This window comes from Acyrthosiphon pisum, chromosome A3 (assembly GCF_005508785.2).
Source record: "Acyrthosiphon pisum isolate AL4f chromosome A3, pea_aphid_22Mar2018_4r6ur, whole genome shotgun sequence".
Classification (NCBI taxonomy): Eukaryota; Metazoa; Arthropoda; class Insecta; order Hemiptera; family Aphididae; genus Acyrthosiphon; species Acyrthosiphon pisum.
In genome coordinates, this window is record NC_042496.1 from 22,688,836 (window position 1) to 22,705,602 (window position 16,767).

The 16,767-nt window shown below is 27.7% G+C and overlaps 2 protein-coding genes across 3 annotated transcripts in view; one reads left to right on the plus strand and one right to left on the minus strand.

Moving 5' to 3' along the window:
* LOC100575642 overlaps positions 1-12,309 on the plus strand; it is a 14,409-nt gene extending 2,100 nt beyond the window's left edge. Inside the window, exons 2-7 of the mRNA XM_003247269.4 lie at positions 2,305-2,370; positions 3,898-3,933; positions 5,274-5,339; positions 7,820-7,846; positions 9,989-10,024; positions 11,957-12,309. Of these exons, the coding sequence (XP_003247317.1) occupies positions 2,305-2,370; positions 3,898-3,933; positions 5,274-5,339; positions 7,820-7,846; positions 9,989-10,024; positions 11,957-12,021 (296 nt within the window). The 3' untranslated portion in view covers positions 12,022-12,309. The remainder of the gene's footprint in view (positions 1-2,304; positions 2,371-3,897; positions 3,934-5,273; positions 5,340-7,819; positions 7,847-9,988; positions 10,025-11,956) is intronic.
* LOC100575548 (mediator of RNA polymerase II transcription subunit 15-like) overlaps positions 1-15,498 on the minus strand; it is a 17,383-nt gene extending 1,885 nt beyond the window's left edge. Inside the window, exons 1-5 of one of the 2 annotated variants that reach the window (XM_016807752.2) lie at positions 15,289-15,498; positions 15,042-15,205; positions 14,872-14,953; positions 14,627-14,777; positions 12,324-12,410 (exon numbers count right to left, since the gene is read on the minus strand). In XM_016807752.2, the coding sequence (XP_016663241.1) occupies positions 14,947-14,953; positions 15,042-15,205; positions 15,289-15,414 (297 nt within the window). In that variant the 5' untranslated portion in view covers positions 15,415-15,498 and the 3' untranslated portion in view covers positions 12,324-12,410; positions 14,627-14,777; positions 14,872-14,946. Of the gene's footprint in view, positions 1-12,323; positions 12,411-14,626; positions 14,778-14,871; positions 14,954-15,041; positions 15,206-15,288 lie in introns of those variants that run through there. The other variant, XM_016807751.2, reaches the window with a different exon arrangement.
* Between the last annotated feature and the right edge of the window lie 1,269 nt (positions 15,499-16,767).

The following is a 16,767-nucleotide window of genomic DNA, read 5'->3' on the forward strand; positions in this document are numbered from 1 at the left end:
CGTTAATCAAAAACAATATGGAAAAATAACGTTTTTAAAAATGTTAATCAAAAACAATAAATAAAAATAACGTTTTTAAAAACATTAATCAAAAACGTAATTATCAAAAACGTTTAAAAACGTTATTTTTTAAAATATTAAACAAAACGAAAACGAAAAAAATTAAAAACGTTTTCCATCCCTGTATTTTACTTTATAACATACTTCGATAATGACTCATCTAGATTCGTTTCCTTGTCTTAGGTTAAATAAATTACAAACATGGTTACCTACGACGGGAAATTTAAGTTCAGGAAAACTTATTATCTACTGTTAACTCTAATTTAATTAGTATCAAGCTTTGAAGTCAAAATTTTATCTAGGTGACTAAGTATCTCGAAAGGACGACATTGGTATTTTAATTTTTATGCAAGTCATAATATTCTAAACTATTACAATATCAAAATGCTCATAACTCACATTAATATTTAAATATCGATAATGAACATAGCAAAATTGGTTTTACTGAACACAAATTTAAATATGTTAGGAATACCTAATACAATTGAAAGCTGGTTTTGTTGTCCTCTTCAAAGCCAACCATTTTACAACCGAATCATTTTTGAAATATAACATAGTATGTTTTACTAACTATAAAATATTTTAGATACAACCAGGGCTGGACTGGGCCACTGTGCTACTATTCTACAGCACAGTGGGCCGCGGACTACGGTTATGTAAAAAAAAATGTATAAAATATAAATATTAGAAACAATCAGGTTTATTACTAGTTAAACTTAGTATAGGTAGCACCATAGAACATAATATTATGTATTTATGTTCAAATTAAGATGTTTGACAAAAATATTTTATTTCAATAATACGAATCAGTACTAATGTACTGAGCGTTCGGCCTTCAGCAGTTGGCAGTATTATCACAAAAACGCAGTGAAAATATTCAAAAATAATCAGAACACAATATACCATACTGCGATAACGGCCCACAGTGGTATGAAAGTGAACAATAGGAGGTCTTAATTGGCTATTTTTAAATGTGGAAACTCATATTATTTTTTATACATTTTTATCCCTGTATCCTACTGAATTGAAACATAAGTTCTGAGGTCTATAAAAATGTTTTTAACCAAAGTTATAACCGTTGAAATACAATATCCCTGATGAAAAAGCTATACATGCCTGAGATAATTGTCTGATTTGTGATTTTAGTTTAATTCATAGTTCACTCGCTTAATTTACATAATATGCCTACTTATTCTAATTCATATGCCACCATAGAATATAATATACCTACTAACCTTATCGGTGACTCAGGTTAATTGTGAATGAGTGATTACTAAATTAAAAATTATCAAAAGTCGTCTACGTGATCCATTATCTAATGACCGCTTAAATGTTTTTATATTAATATCTGTAGAAAAAGATATATAGAATGATTTGTAGTTTGAAGATATTTTGGACATTATTAAAAACTCATATCATACTTTATGCAAATTAGTATCGTACCTAGACATAATTACATAAACATATAATAATAATATTTAATTTGTCATACTGCTATATACTTAGAGTTACTGTTTTGTACCTATGTACCTATTGATATATTTTACATTTTCTTTGTAATCAACATAGAAAAAGTTCTTAAATCCTTATTCTTGTACTACTATAGGTACCGTAAAATAGGGTGTATACTGTATAGGAACTACTAGCGCTTTATAAGATTGTTGTGTTGACCGGGAGAATAATGAACTATTAGCTCCTTATCATGGAACAATATTCTTCCTTATTATCCCGGTTAACACAGAAGAATTATAGAAAGCGCTAGTAGTCTAGCCGCAACGTGAGAAGGTGCGGGTATCAGAAAAACATTGATAAGACCCTTCCGTTCCGTATTCTGTATTGTTCTATGGTATATTTTAATTCAGTATTCACGGTCCATACGTATAATATATTGTCTCCAACATAATGACCACCAATCGTTATCTAAAATCGAATTAAATTAGTGTTCCTATTCGCCCCATACAAGGTGAATACTGAATATGAATATATATTGAATATATCATATTGACTATATATCATATGAATTTTGAAAATTATTAAAAATAATGGTACGTAAAGTAATTATTTTTTATCACAAATTTACCCATTGTTCACACTTTCTAAAACAACGTTCATAAAAGAAAAATCTTAAAAACTGACGGTTTCATTAAAGAAAAACCTCAAAAACCGTTCCTATTCACCCCAATTTACGATACTATTGAAGAAAATTTAATATTTTGTTAGTATAAGTTGGACCGATGATTGTAGGTCCCCGCTCTGCTAAGGTTGGCGCCCTGCCTATTGAGGAACATTTTACTATGGGAGAATGTAGGGGTAAGTATTATTTTATTTTACTTTACAACATACATATATATTATACATTGAGTACATACCGCTTTATTCATAATTTGATCACTATTCTACTTTATAGTTATTATTAATATAAAAGTAATTTTGATAAGTATTATTACCTAATTGGTAGTTAAATAATTTGGAATTGGTTTATCAATAATTAGCCATTAAATTGGGTAATAAATACATAACGTGAATGATTAAAGACGATATAGATGCCGGTATCTATGCTGATCGTATATTTCGGTTAAAAATTAAAAACCAAAGAACCTACTTATTTAAAAAAAATATTTAATGATTCAGGGAGGGAAATGTTTTGATCGGTGATCTAATGGAGAAACGTCCAGTACCTCTAAAATCCTTTTGTGTAAAGTACAGAGGGAGGGAACTCCTAATACCGTATTATACTTTTACTCAATTAGTAAGTATAACAATGATGAATCAATGAATAGGTGTCCCCGAACCACTATGAAAACTAAGAAAGTAAAATTTTTCAAAAATAAGTTTGCGTAAAAATTCCTGATTTTCTATATTTTTTCTTTGATTTAATCAAAATATTCAGATAACAATTTTTGGAGTTTTTAATTTTTAATTCCCAAAAGTATCAACTACATAATATGGTACTTACCAGAAAAAATATTTTTAATTTAAAATCAAATCTATTTCTACTACAATTATCATCTACACGTTCGTAAAAAATTATTGTAAAATCAATACATTCTTTGCTCTATTTAGAATTAAAAATATGGTTTATGGAGTTAATTAGATAAAACACCTAATCATTATGGTGTGCACAATTTTATCACGCTAAGTGGATCTCACATTCTCACTGTATATTAATTTTAATTTTAATATTAATATTTACTTATAAAAGCATAAAAGCAAAAGGTTTAATTACTGTTTTAACTTGATGGATTATTTTTAATCCATTTATTTCAACTGTCAATTAAGCTAGTTAAGTTCACGAGTTGATTTGAAAATTAACTAACAAGTAAATGTCCAACCTTTGATTTATTTTTATAAAGCTGAAAACGTCTTATAAAAGTATGGTTTCAAGTCGATTCCTGAATTTAATAGTTTGTTTAGTTTGTATTATAATTTAATAATAAATCGATAACTAACTATTATTGATAGATGGTTTGGACTTATCGCTTTCAATTTGGACACCCTTATTTTAATTGTGCTATAGTAAAGATGTTAAAAAATTAAATATAGTGTATTACAATTATAAAATACATTTATTGTTAAAATACAATTTTGTAAATAAATTAAAATTTTGGACTGAATACTAACATATTAAATAATAACTGTATGTCTTTATTGTAGGTATGATATATTTATATGCATCTGTTGCTAATTTAACATTCACCCTAATTTAATTTGAGAATTATATACACATTAAAATATAAAATACATAACATATTTATAGCATTTATCTATAACAGTTGATAATTTTAAAAATACTTTAAATATTCGTTGTTTTTTTGAAATATCAAATTATCATTACAGCGGAAATGGTGAAGGCCCATATTTTAAAACGCAAAAGTGAGTATTTAGATCATTGAATAGAAAAATTATTTTTAACAATACGTCAGGGCAATATTGTAAACTCTCCCGATATCAATAACTTGTACATTTTCTCTGGTCTAATCCATTACTTCCCAATGGGCAGATATAAACTCCCCCGGGTCTATTTAAATAATATCCGAAGGGTAGGTACATGTAAACTCTGCTGAGTCTGTAATAACTAATAAGTAATAACATTTCTACCGTCGGCCTTAGTCGCAAAGAGCGTATTTACAAAATTACAAATTTATCAGCAGAAGAAAAAACATTTTGTCTGCCTAATTTCATAATTCGCAAAGGGTTCGCCAAGGGCGTATCTCCATCTTTTATTACAAAGATAAAACTTGGAGATACAATTTTTTCTAGGTCTTAAATCTATTACATCGGAGATACGATGATTTCTAATATATCAATTTCAAGGAGGATAAAATGAAACCATTTCAGTTACGACTTTATCATACGAAGCGTTTTTTTTTCTTAATTTTAATCACCAAAAATCCCGAAATCCAAAAAATGAAGTTACGCCTTTTGCGACTTCTATGTCTACTAGGCCGACGCTATGTCATTATAATGCAATGTTTATAATAATATGAACAAACAATTTAAAATATAATGCCTACACATTAATCAAATTTCATTAAAAATAATAATTGCTTAAATTCTAGTAAATAATAATTTAAATCAATTTTAAATTAAATTGTTATTATTACACGAACATACCTACAAGTTTAAAATATACTTATTACTTAAGGTGCTATTTTTCGGTCTGTATAGTTTATAATTTTTTATAACATAATTTTAAAACAACTTGTGAGAGCTTACACATTTTCATCAGGTAACCACTATATATGTTGAACCGAGAAAGCTTACATATTTCCTTCGGGTAAACATAAATACACAATGTTGACTCGGGAATCCATAAAATCGGTAAAGTTTGCGACCGCCCGTATGTCATTCAGTGTTAAATATACTTAATAATCTTATAATATTCTACAAATGTTGTGTATTTTTAAATAAAAAATCAATGATTTCAGCATAATGCGAGGAACACATCATGAATTTATCAGATATCTAATAACTTTCATTGGTCCAATTTAATGTAACTGGCCCTCAAAAAAAATAAATTATTTATTTCAACTTTTTGCGTCTTCTTCCTTAATTTATTTTCCAACATAGTTTACCTTCTAAGTAGTAATAGACACATATACATATATTATTAGGTAAATATATCATACTTAAGTTTCCCTCATATTGGCGATTCATATGCATTTCTTGCAATGTGCTGAAATCAGGAATTTATACAATAACTTAATTATTAGGTACACCTGATAATCAAATCGAATGGATCCTGGAAGACAATTGGGATAAAACCATTATAAATTACTGTAATTATTCATTCATTATTTTATAGCTGTAATGTTAATGTCACATTTGTTATTATTATTATAATTAATATCTTTTTTATATGTTTATGGGTTTTCACTGGTGTAGTTTGTCAACCGTCGAGTAATGAATAATGATTTTAGAGTTTGTCTATTAAAAAGCTTTTTAAATCGATATTCAGTTCTATATTTTAGATACTCAATATAATAATATAAATACATAATATGCAACAGTCCAGTCGTATATTACATGGTACTGTGGTAAAACTTATTTTGTTCATCGATGTTCATTGTTATGGTTTCACAAATATTGTGGATTGTACAGGTAGGACTTAGGTGTAACCCCCCTCATTTAATGATTATAAACCTACACTCCTTGTTCAGAGCGACTTACGGTGGTATACATTATTTAATTTGATTATTGTATTTGAATTTTGAATATATAATTATGTACACTGTTTAAATTAAATGATTACATAATTAGTTCAAATGCGCAATAATCATGTATAGTGATGATAAGGGTTCGGAATTTTTTTATCACTGAAATGTTTTGAAGTATGCGCTATAATATAACTAAAAAACACTTATAATATTTGCTATGACATAACTTAAAAAAAAAAAAGAATAGATTTAGGTACGCTTGAAAGCGGGGTCGGCGATCTACCATAGGTAGATTGCTTACCTGATAATAATATACTACTAGGTAAACGGTCACTTTGTACTGTCCATTGTTTAAAATGCAGAACGCGGTCACTTTGTACAGTCTGATAAAAAGGTACATTGCAGAACGCGGACACTTTGTACTATTATATACATAAAGTATATATTATAAATATAAGTTTTATACCTACGTAGTAACTAGTAGTTATGTATAGTGTTAATTAATTAAAATAGAAAAAATAAAAATAATATTGTTATAAAATATGGTATAATAATAATAATAATCTAAATAATCAAATAATCAATTATATCAAAAAAATGCCAAAGATTAGTATAATATAAAAATAGTATTTAGATGTAATGATTTTTACATTATAATATGAAATATTATAATCTATATTAAATATGAATGTCAAATGACAATTATGATTATTATTTAATGGAGTCCACATTAAAGGTTGCTTTTTTCATTTATGCCAGTCCGTATTATGGTAATAACAATAACCCACGGTATCATCCTTCTATTTGGAATGTAAGATATCAAACATTGTCTAATTCTCATCGAACTAATAATTTTAGTGAAGGGTGGAATATTTTGTTCAATAAATTAGTAGGAACAACGAATCCGAGTTTTTGGACAGTTTACAGGCAATACAATTAGACGAATGTGGCAATAGACTTCAAAAAAGGCAAAAATCTTGTACGGCTGACAATAATAAACTATTTAATTTATGTGACCAGCATCAAAGAAAAGAATTAACAAATATTGAATTTTTAAATTCCGTATACTTTACATGTAGTTTTTAATTATTTTTTCAGTATTATATTTTGTTTTGACGTTTGACATTCATTTCAAATTTGACATATTTCTATATTATACTATTTTTATTTCTATTTTTTAAGCTATAATTATATAAAAATCATTACATCTAAATACTATTTTTATATTATACTACTCTTTGACATTTTTTTGACTTTTTTGATATTTATATTGTACACATTTTTACATGTAGTTTGATGATAGAATGATATTATTAATTATTTGATTATTTAGATTATTATTATTTTTATTATTATTATTATTATCATACCGTATTTTATAACAATATTATTTTTATTTTTTCTATTTTAATTAATTTACACTATGCATAATTACTAGTTACTACATAGGTATAAAACTTATATTTATAATATATACTTTATGTATATAATAGTACAAAGTGTCCGCGTTCTGCAAAGTACCTTTTTGCCCGACCGTACAAAGTGTCCGCGTTCTGCAATGTACCTTTTTACCAAACCGTACAAAGTGACCGCGTTTCGCACTTTAATGCCTGTCAGTACAAAGTGACCTAGAACCATATTACGGTTCTAGGTCACTTACACATTACTATTATACTAGGTACTATTAACTAATATATCCTACTATTTTTCATTCAATATAAACGTGATTTACGAAAAATACAAAATAAAGCATTATATTGTGTATATTATTACCAAATTATAGCAAGTGCAATTTATTATATATTCATCCAATCTGCCACATGCGAAAATTTTCCTAGTTGGTTAAATTAGCTCACAAATCGACGAACGCCTATGCCTATCGAGATACACTAAAACCAAGTTACACCTATTAAATACTATAACAGTATCTACCTACTATATTTTATATTAGTATAAATATGACATAGACATGTTTTTATAAATATATATTTATAAAAAAAAAAAACAACAAGCCTTTGGCACGTGCAACGTCTGGTGGGACAGTTAGATATTAGTATTATATATTTTATTTATATTGTATTACTTGTATTGCTTATATATAGATAACAATGGATACCATCATCTGCATCGTAAGTAATTAATTGTTGTAGATAATGTTCTATGGACTTATGATATTGATTATTTTTTAAAGTATTGTTCTCGATACAATAACTATTTAAATTATAAAGCGTTTATAATGTATGCACATAATAATATATTACTGTGCATCTAAGCAGTGGCGTACCGACTGAGTATAGGATAAAGGAGACTCGAGCCCGGATTAAGACATTTTGAGTCCCAGGGGCCAGTTTTAAATGAGGCCCTTGTACGAAAAAAAAATATTAATGTATATAATGTGTTCCGGAGAAGTGACCAGCCGACGCCATATAAAAGTATACCAACAATTATAAAGATATAGCCTTTAAAGATTGGGTCTAACTTTTTTATATTTTAAGTTATGGGCAAACTTTTTTTTATCAAAATCATACATATCACGCATTTGTTTACGTATTTTGAAAAGTTTTTAAAATTTTTATGTATTTTTTTTTTAGTTTAAAGCTATTTAATTGTCCTATCAACACTCCAAAATACGCAATTGAACTAGAAATGCAATAATTATTTTTATTAAATTAAAAAAGTAGAAAAAAGTTGGCAAAAATGAGCATTTTTTAAAGGAATTCGTGTATTATTCCAAATAATTTATTACTTGGTATGGGTTTTTTGTTTTTTGTATTATTCTGCTGAATTATACTGAATAACACATTAATATACCTAGAATACCTTGAAAGTTTGGTTTTCATAATCGTCACAATCTTAGTTTTCCTAGGATCATCGGTTAATTGGTCGTCATTCGTTTAATTTTATACTATTCGGTAAATTTTAGTTGTTATAATACAAAAAACAAAAACTCATAGTTAATAATAAATTATTTGGAATAATGTACAATTTCCTTTTAAAAATACTAATTTTTGCCAACTTTTTTCTCTTTTTTTAAATTTAATAAAAATAATTAGCACATTTCTGGTTTAATTGCGTATGTCAGTTGATAGGACAATTAAAAACTTTAAAATAAAAATAAAATGACGTCAAAATTTTGAAAAGTTTTGAAGATACATAAACAAATGCGTGATACGCATGGTTTTGATAAAAAGTTAATTGCTCATAACTAAAAAAATAAAAGTTAGATTCAATCTTTAAAGGGTATTTCTTCATCATTTTTGGTATACTTGCATATGACGTTGGCCGGTCACTTCACCCTGGAACACATTGTATATTATTTAATATTTTTTTTTCGTACAAGGGCCTCATTTAAAACACATTAGGTATATAGGCACATAGAAATAAATAATGAATAATGTATTTATGTATCACTTAATTTATAAATTATAATTTACAAGCTTTTTTTCTTGCTAAATAATCATCGATTTTTTTTAGGTGATTTATTTAGTGTTACATGGCCTATAACAAAAAAATTAATGGACAAATTAGAGGCCCCTAAATAAATTCTAACTTTCGAGGGCCGGGGGCCATGGCCCCCCTTAATCCGGGCTTGAGGAGACTTCATCCCCCCCACCATTGGACGTGTTATGGTATCACATAATATAATCGTATATAAAAAAATGCAAAGTACAAACAATAATATTTTTTTTTATTTTTTTTATTTAAGAAAATATATACAATCTGTATTAACCATACAATAAGTAATAATGATGATTTATATACAAAACTGGACGGCTTGATAGAAGGGAGTGTCCAAACAACACTACTTTTTTTTTTTTTTTAAATTTATTTATTGGTTGAGGAGGTCCCAGGGCCAATTTCGCTTTAGACGACGTGGAGGGTTATCGGGGAGAGTGACGGGTGAGAGATTGGAAATTAGTGGATTAGGGTGGTTAACTGTGTTATTGTGAAATAATTTATAGTAGAGGGAGGCTAGGGTGCTTATGTAAGGGATTTTAAGGTCAGAGTGGAATGATATTTCTTAAAACAGTTTTGAAGAAACATTTTGGGTATTATAAATTATTTGTAATGGTTACTACGGTTACGGGATATAGTTATAACGACTAAGTAGGTATAAAGTAACTGATATCAAATTCTGATTTACTTTGTTTAACCCCGTCGCCTCCCATTGAAAAATCCTCGTTACGCCTTTACATCTAAATAGATAATATTATGCTAATACAATAACAATAAATAGGTACCTATACCGAAGCTATTGTAAATTTTTTCAGAAATTGTAATAGAGTACCTAGAAGCTTTTGATAAAGGTAATTAATAGACTCGTTAAATTACTTACATTAATCTGATGATGAATTTAATATTTTATAGTTAATTCAAATACGAACTAAGTATACCAATAATTGGTTCCATAATAATTATAGGGGAGAGTTCCCTAGGTTGGGCCACTTTTGACATTTAGGACTTTAGGAGTATTCCAGTTATCTAAAATTATATTTATTCAACTGCGCTAAAAATATATCTAAGCATGTGATTAACAGTTTGACAGTTATTTTTGTTGTTAAAAGTAAAATGATTACAGATATACCCAACTTGGGGAGTTAGGCAACCGGATGCTTTATTTGGACCAATCATATTTTTTAATTGAACCCCTATATAATTAACTTAAATAAATAAACCAAATTGCCACCTTTGAAATATATACGTACAAAATAAATATATATATGATATATTATATTTATTAAAAAAAATCAGATTTTTTAAAATGAAGACTAATGTTTATTAAAAACTTAAGTCAATATATATCAACCAAATTTTGATATCTCTTAATTACCATATAAAATACCATATGGTTGAAAACCGACATTGATGCTTCAATTTATAGTGGGAGTTCGCTATTATAATTCATAATACTAGATAAAAATCTGTGGAATAAGGAGACCAAACTCCGGTTCCGATAACTTCCCGAAATGAGTCGAACGATTAAATAGCCACAGCCCACAGGCTGCGCTGCATACGCTAGGGTTGCTGCTTAAACCAGCGTAGTATAGGAATCATTCATATGTCTTACGTTTTTTGGAAAATTTTTTAGATTTTGTAGGTTGAAAGATTACACATTTATACATGTGCATATGTGTATATATTTCATAAACATTCAACATTCTTCTGAAACAAATTTGAGTGTAACGATACGTGTCGGTATAGAACGATTGTTCCATAAAACACATTTGTGTGGTGTGTCGAATAGTATCGGGCTCAGACTTAGATATTGTGAACATAGATATAGTTTTAACAGATTGTATGATTATTTACAATTAATTGTATAATTTATTTACACGATAATCAAACAATAAAAGTGTGTAAGTGGATGTCGCTCTGCTGTACAGTAGGTTACAAGTGAGTCACTGTATAATGGATTATATTAAATTTGAATTCAATGATATCATAACATTGTATACGAAAAATGATTCTGAGCGGAGAAGGTTTGTCAGTCTAGATATTTTATATTGTTATTATATTTTATTACCTATAAATTACAACAAAATAATTAAAAATTTTATTTTTATTCGTTTCTATGGTGAAATACAATACGTTAGAAATTAAAATCCTGTTTTTAGCGGTTTTTTGTAATTTTTCGGTGGTATTTCCTGCGGTATTAAATAACTAATGAGAAAATCAAAAAATTATCACTCTAAAGTACCATCTTGATCCAATTTGCTAAAGGATAAGATACGATATGTTGAAATCTGAGCACTTCTTCTGGTAGAAATATTGTATACAGGATAAAAAAAAATACACCATTGTAAAACCACTAGATCCCTCACTCCGCTCAGAATCTAATATATTTATAAGAATATAATATACACGTATGGAACTAACTGTATAAATGCTAATCAAACTTACTATACAATCTAAAAACGGTCATGGTTCCAAATAATGAATATACTTTCCAAAAAAACCCAAAAAAAAACATGAATAATCCGTATAGGTACTACACGGGTTAAAGTAAAAACCTTGGAGACTGTAACATAGAATGTATAATAACTCCAAAGAGTCTATATAACAGTATGAAACATATTTACATATATAATATATTTATCATGATTAATGTTTAACAGCTGGGTAATTGAGGTGGCCCAAAAGCGCCGGAAAATTATTAGGGACTCTCCCCTATATCCAAGCTAAACAAAAAAAAAAACGAATTATTTTTCATGAAAACTCTTTTCATTTTTATTTATTAGATGCTAGATTAATGGCAGGAACATATTGTGAAAAGTTCTTACCCGATAATCAACCTAATCAATGAGTACTTTATCAGAAAAAAATGTTTTGATTTATATATCTAAGATTTATGTATCTATAATAATAATAAATTGTTAATTGATATTGTACTAATTAAGTAATAAGTAATAACATTGATTTTATATGATAAACTATAATCATTCGGCTATTATTTGTATATTATGTGCCTCATACCATAGTATTAATATATTACAAATTATAATTTTTTTTGATAGACGTGCACATGTAACTAACATATTACTTTGTATAACTTAAAATTGTACAATATATAAATAAATAAAACTACATTTTACATCAGTTATTTTTGTATACAAAATACGCATAAATTACTTTACCTACTCAAGATTTGTTTTTAATTTTGTAACAAACGTCTTTTAACGAGCTAGAACAATGCTGTAAAAACAATTTGTGGAAATCATTATTTTGAAAGGTATATCCTTACAAAGCTTAAGATTTTACGTTAATACGCATGCGCACAAAGCACAACACTGTACTTAACTGCCGCACTCAACGCCTATAAGCAGGGGTCGAAACGTTTCAAATTTTAACGGTTACGGTTTTAGTTTTTGAGAACGGTTTTCTAAATTTTCTGGTTTTGGTTTAGGTTTTAAGACCAGTTTTTTAAATTTTTTGGTTTTGGTTTCGGTTTTAAAAAAGGTTTTTCAAATATTTTATCGGTTTAAAGAACGGTTTTAGAAAATTTTCGGTTTTGGTTTTTGGAACGGTTTTTAAAAATTTCCATTTTATTTTCCTGTCTAATTACTGTAGATTCGATTTTTATTATCTATTAACTATTATAAGGGCCGAGTCTAAAGCCCTGAAATATGTCTACTTTGTATAATTAGTGTACAATATACGATATAACAAATAAACGTTCAGCAGAACTAATTTCGTGTTATTAACTTGAATATTTTGTACCTAAATTAGGTGCATCATGCCTACTTTTGCATTCGACATAATATTATGTTGCCATATTATGGTTGAGATCATTATTCGATTACATTAATATTTAATTGTATATTACAATAACATCACACTATATTATTTGTATTTTCAATTTTCAATCATAAGTTTAGTAATAATATATATTATATTAATATTTCGTAATACTCAGTAACTGCATCGGGATTTTTATCAATAAATCCAAACATAATAATTTCTTCGTATAAAAATAGTAGAATTACAATTAATATAATTAACTTTATGGAATTCAAAGAAACCGACATTAGTTTTAAATTTTAATCCGTTTTTCAAGAACAGTACAAGAGTGGTTTTTCAATTCTATGGTTTCGGTTTGGGTTTTGAAAACGGTTTTTTAAGGTCTTAGGTTTCGGTTACGGTTTTTTAGCCGGTGTTTCAAAGCTTTTGGTTCCGGTTCCAGTTCCGGTGTTCAGAAATGAGAAAACCGCGGTTTTAACCGGTTTTTTGGAAAACCGGTTAAACCGGTTTCGATCCCTGCCTATAAGGTTATAACTAATAACGCTATAACATACTATTGCCAAAATATACAAAATCGAGATACGCATCGATCCTTATAGAAAAAAAGGCAGGAAGTCGATTGGCGCTATCAGAATTAAACTTCAATCGTCCATTCCATGAACAAAATCGGTTCATAAATGTATAATTAATCCAAAACGTACTATTTCCCAAAGTATCACTATAGGAGAAAATATTTAACAAAAACTAAACTGCTCTTCCTGGAAAATCAAGTTTATGGCAATAATACGTTTTGGATTGTCAACCCTCAATTTCTATTTTTTTTACATATTTTAACGAGTTAAGAATTATGGTAAATTTACACTTTAACACTTGATCTCCATTTCGGATTTTTAGTAATTTTATTTTAATATTAAAAACAATAGTTATCCACGTCAATTCGCCCACCAAAATATCGGTGTAAATGTTGAAGTTGGCGTTCACCGTTTCAAAAATCTCCTTGTAACTGTTGAAAACTTGTACCAATCATACATTAAAAAATATGGTTATTTCGCGCATTCGAATGGATCTGAGAAATGTGGAATTGGGTGAAAGTGGCGGGGTACAATCCGTTTTAGATTGGAGTATATACTTCCGATTAGCTAAAATGTAATAATTATGGACAATATTGAAAACTTTAATAATGTACCCATTTTGCCTATACAATTCGCCGTTCAACATATTATATATTTTGTGCACACAATTTAAAACGATTCTGAGTGGAGACGGTTTGTCAGCCTGGATATTTTAAATTGTCATTATAGGTATATTGAGATTGACTATTTCTCTAAATATCTTGCAAAAAGTTTATTTTAAATCATGATTATTAAATAATTCTCAAAGAATTTCAACTGGTAAACTCATACTTTGCATGCGATAACTACCAATATAGGGAACTTATTGTTCGAATTTCAAGTTGTAAGAGTTAGTTATAAAAAAAAATGATTTAGCTCTTAACCAAAATTAAACCTTTATCAAATATTTCAATTAAAAGCATTAATGCATATTTTACTAAGCTTTGAAGGACCATAGGTAATAAACTAGCGAACCAAAATTGATGATTTCAGATTTGACTATCAACATTTTCAGAAAAAAAAAGCTTTACCAGAATCCACTAAAAATATAGTAGTTACCGTTTGAAAATGGTATTGAAAATTTGAGGATAATTTTATTCTCATAAACAATGATGTTGATTGGAGGTACGCAAGGTAGATTTTTATCATCCAACCAACACAAAAGGCGGATACAAGAAACTCCACTGGGACGAACTGGATCTAAAGACACCTAAAATCAAATGTTTGGTTAGAAAATATATGCCATATTTTGATAATGTGTTTATTTGCTACATTGTACTAAAAATATATTTATTTTATTTTACCTTAAAACGTTGATCGAGTCTTGCAACTTCACCTTCTAATGCTTTGGGTATGATACTTTGAACTTCGTTGGAATTTTATTTCCTGCATAAGGTAATGGTGACATTTAAAATGCAATTAATAATTAATTAAATAATCAATTACATTATCAACATTGAGAAATTTAACTTACAAAGGTCGTCTTTGGCCCATCATAAATTCTATACAAGTGGCAAATGTTCTGTGGAATGTATGATTTATGTCTGGAGATTGTATCATTAACCCAATCACTTCAATTAACGGATGCACCTCCCTCATGGTAGATGATTGTGGTGGAGGCACACTTCCACCTTCTTCCTAATAATAATGTTTATAGTAATTTATTATTGTAAAAAAGGAACAGTGGAATAAACTGTTTGAAAGAAATAACAAGTAATTACTCTGCTTAAATCTAATCTTTCCAAAGCAGTTTCACATTTCACCAAAGTTTTCAGGGGCATCTTTTGGGTGGGAGTTGACAGTATTTCTAGAAGCTTTTTCATCTTGCTTAATTTCTCAACGTTCATAGTTATTGAATATTGATTATTATGATAAAAATATATTATTAAAATTAATTACAGCAGTTAATGTAAGGATAACATTTTTCGTAAAGGTTCAATGTACTTACTTAGTTGCCTTACTTTTTCTCTATATGTTATGTCTTCTTGAGCCAGAGGACTTGGGCCAGCATTAGATGGAGGTTTCATAGGAGTATTTAAAGATGGAGCAGAATTACCTGGTGATGGCACATTACCTGAAAAATTATTTCACACACAGGGTCATAAATAGTATATACATATTGTATATAAATAAGGTTATGGAAATCATTACCTATTGAACATTTTAAAATTAATAGTTCAACATCTATAATAACTATTTTTTAAATATATCTGTTACAATTTTAATAATTCTTTTTGACTTTTGTTATGATTTGTTTTGATGTATGGTTGCTCTGTTAGTTTCTAGGTATATTTCTAAATGCATTGTTATTTTTCTCTCAGCTATCTCATCCACTAGTTTCTCTCTGTAAGTGGTGTCCATAAGTTTATAAGCCTATGGTTGCATCCACAATATAAATAAATTAGTTTTATATTGTAAAATAAACAGATTGTCATCTATAGATGGAACAAAAAATAACACAATATTGCCTATTATTATTATTTTTGAACAATTTTAGTTATTTTGTAATTATTGTTACTAGGGTAAAGTACTAAAGTATACAGTTATTGGCACTTTAAGCAAAAATTGAATTTCATAGTATTTTATCATTAATATATTAGTGATTAATATATTTTTGACCTCCTTGATTATAATCAAAATATTGTAATCTATCATAATTTGTTATCAGATTTTAAATCCATTTAATATATATTTTGTTTTTAATACTTTAATATAAAATGTCCAAAAACTACAGTTATTGGCACTATAATTCAGTTATTGATTTTTAGATTTCAGTTATTGACACCCTCTTTAAATTGTTTATTTAATTTAGTTAATTGTAGGTAGGTAGGTAGGTAGGTACCTAATTAGGTACTTACTAATTATTTAGGTAATTAAAAATATATAAAAATAAAATTATGCTTGAAAATTATATTATTTACCTATTATAATTAAAATGTATCTATATCATTTAAATATAATAATTAGGTATATAAAATAAAAATGTTTATATTATACCTACCTTTCAAACTTCAAATGCAACAAGTGAATTATTTAATTTCACAAATTTTATACACAGGTAATTATAGGTACCTAGTTACCTAAGTTCATTGCACAATATTTTACTTAATAACACATTATACATATTTGAGTATTGCTTTGAAACATTTACAATTGTTTTTTCTTAGAAATCATATTATTCTTCTTATTGAGTCCGGTTT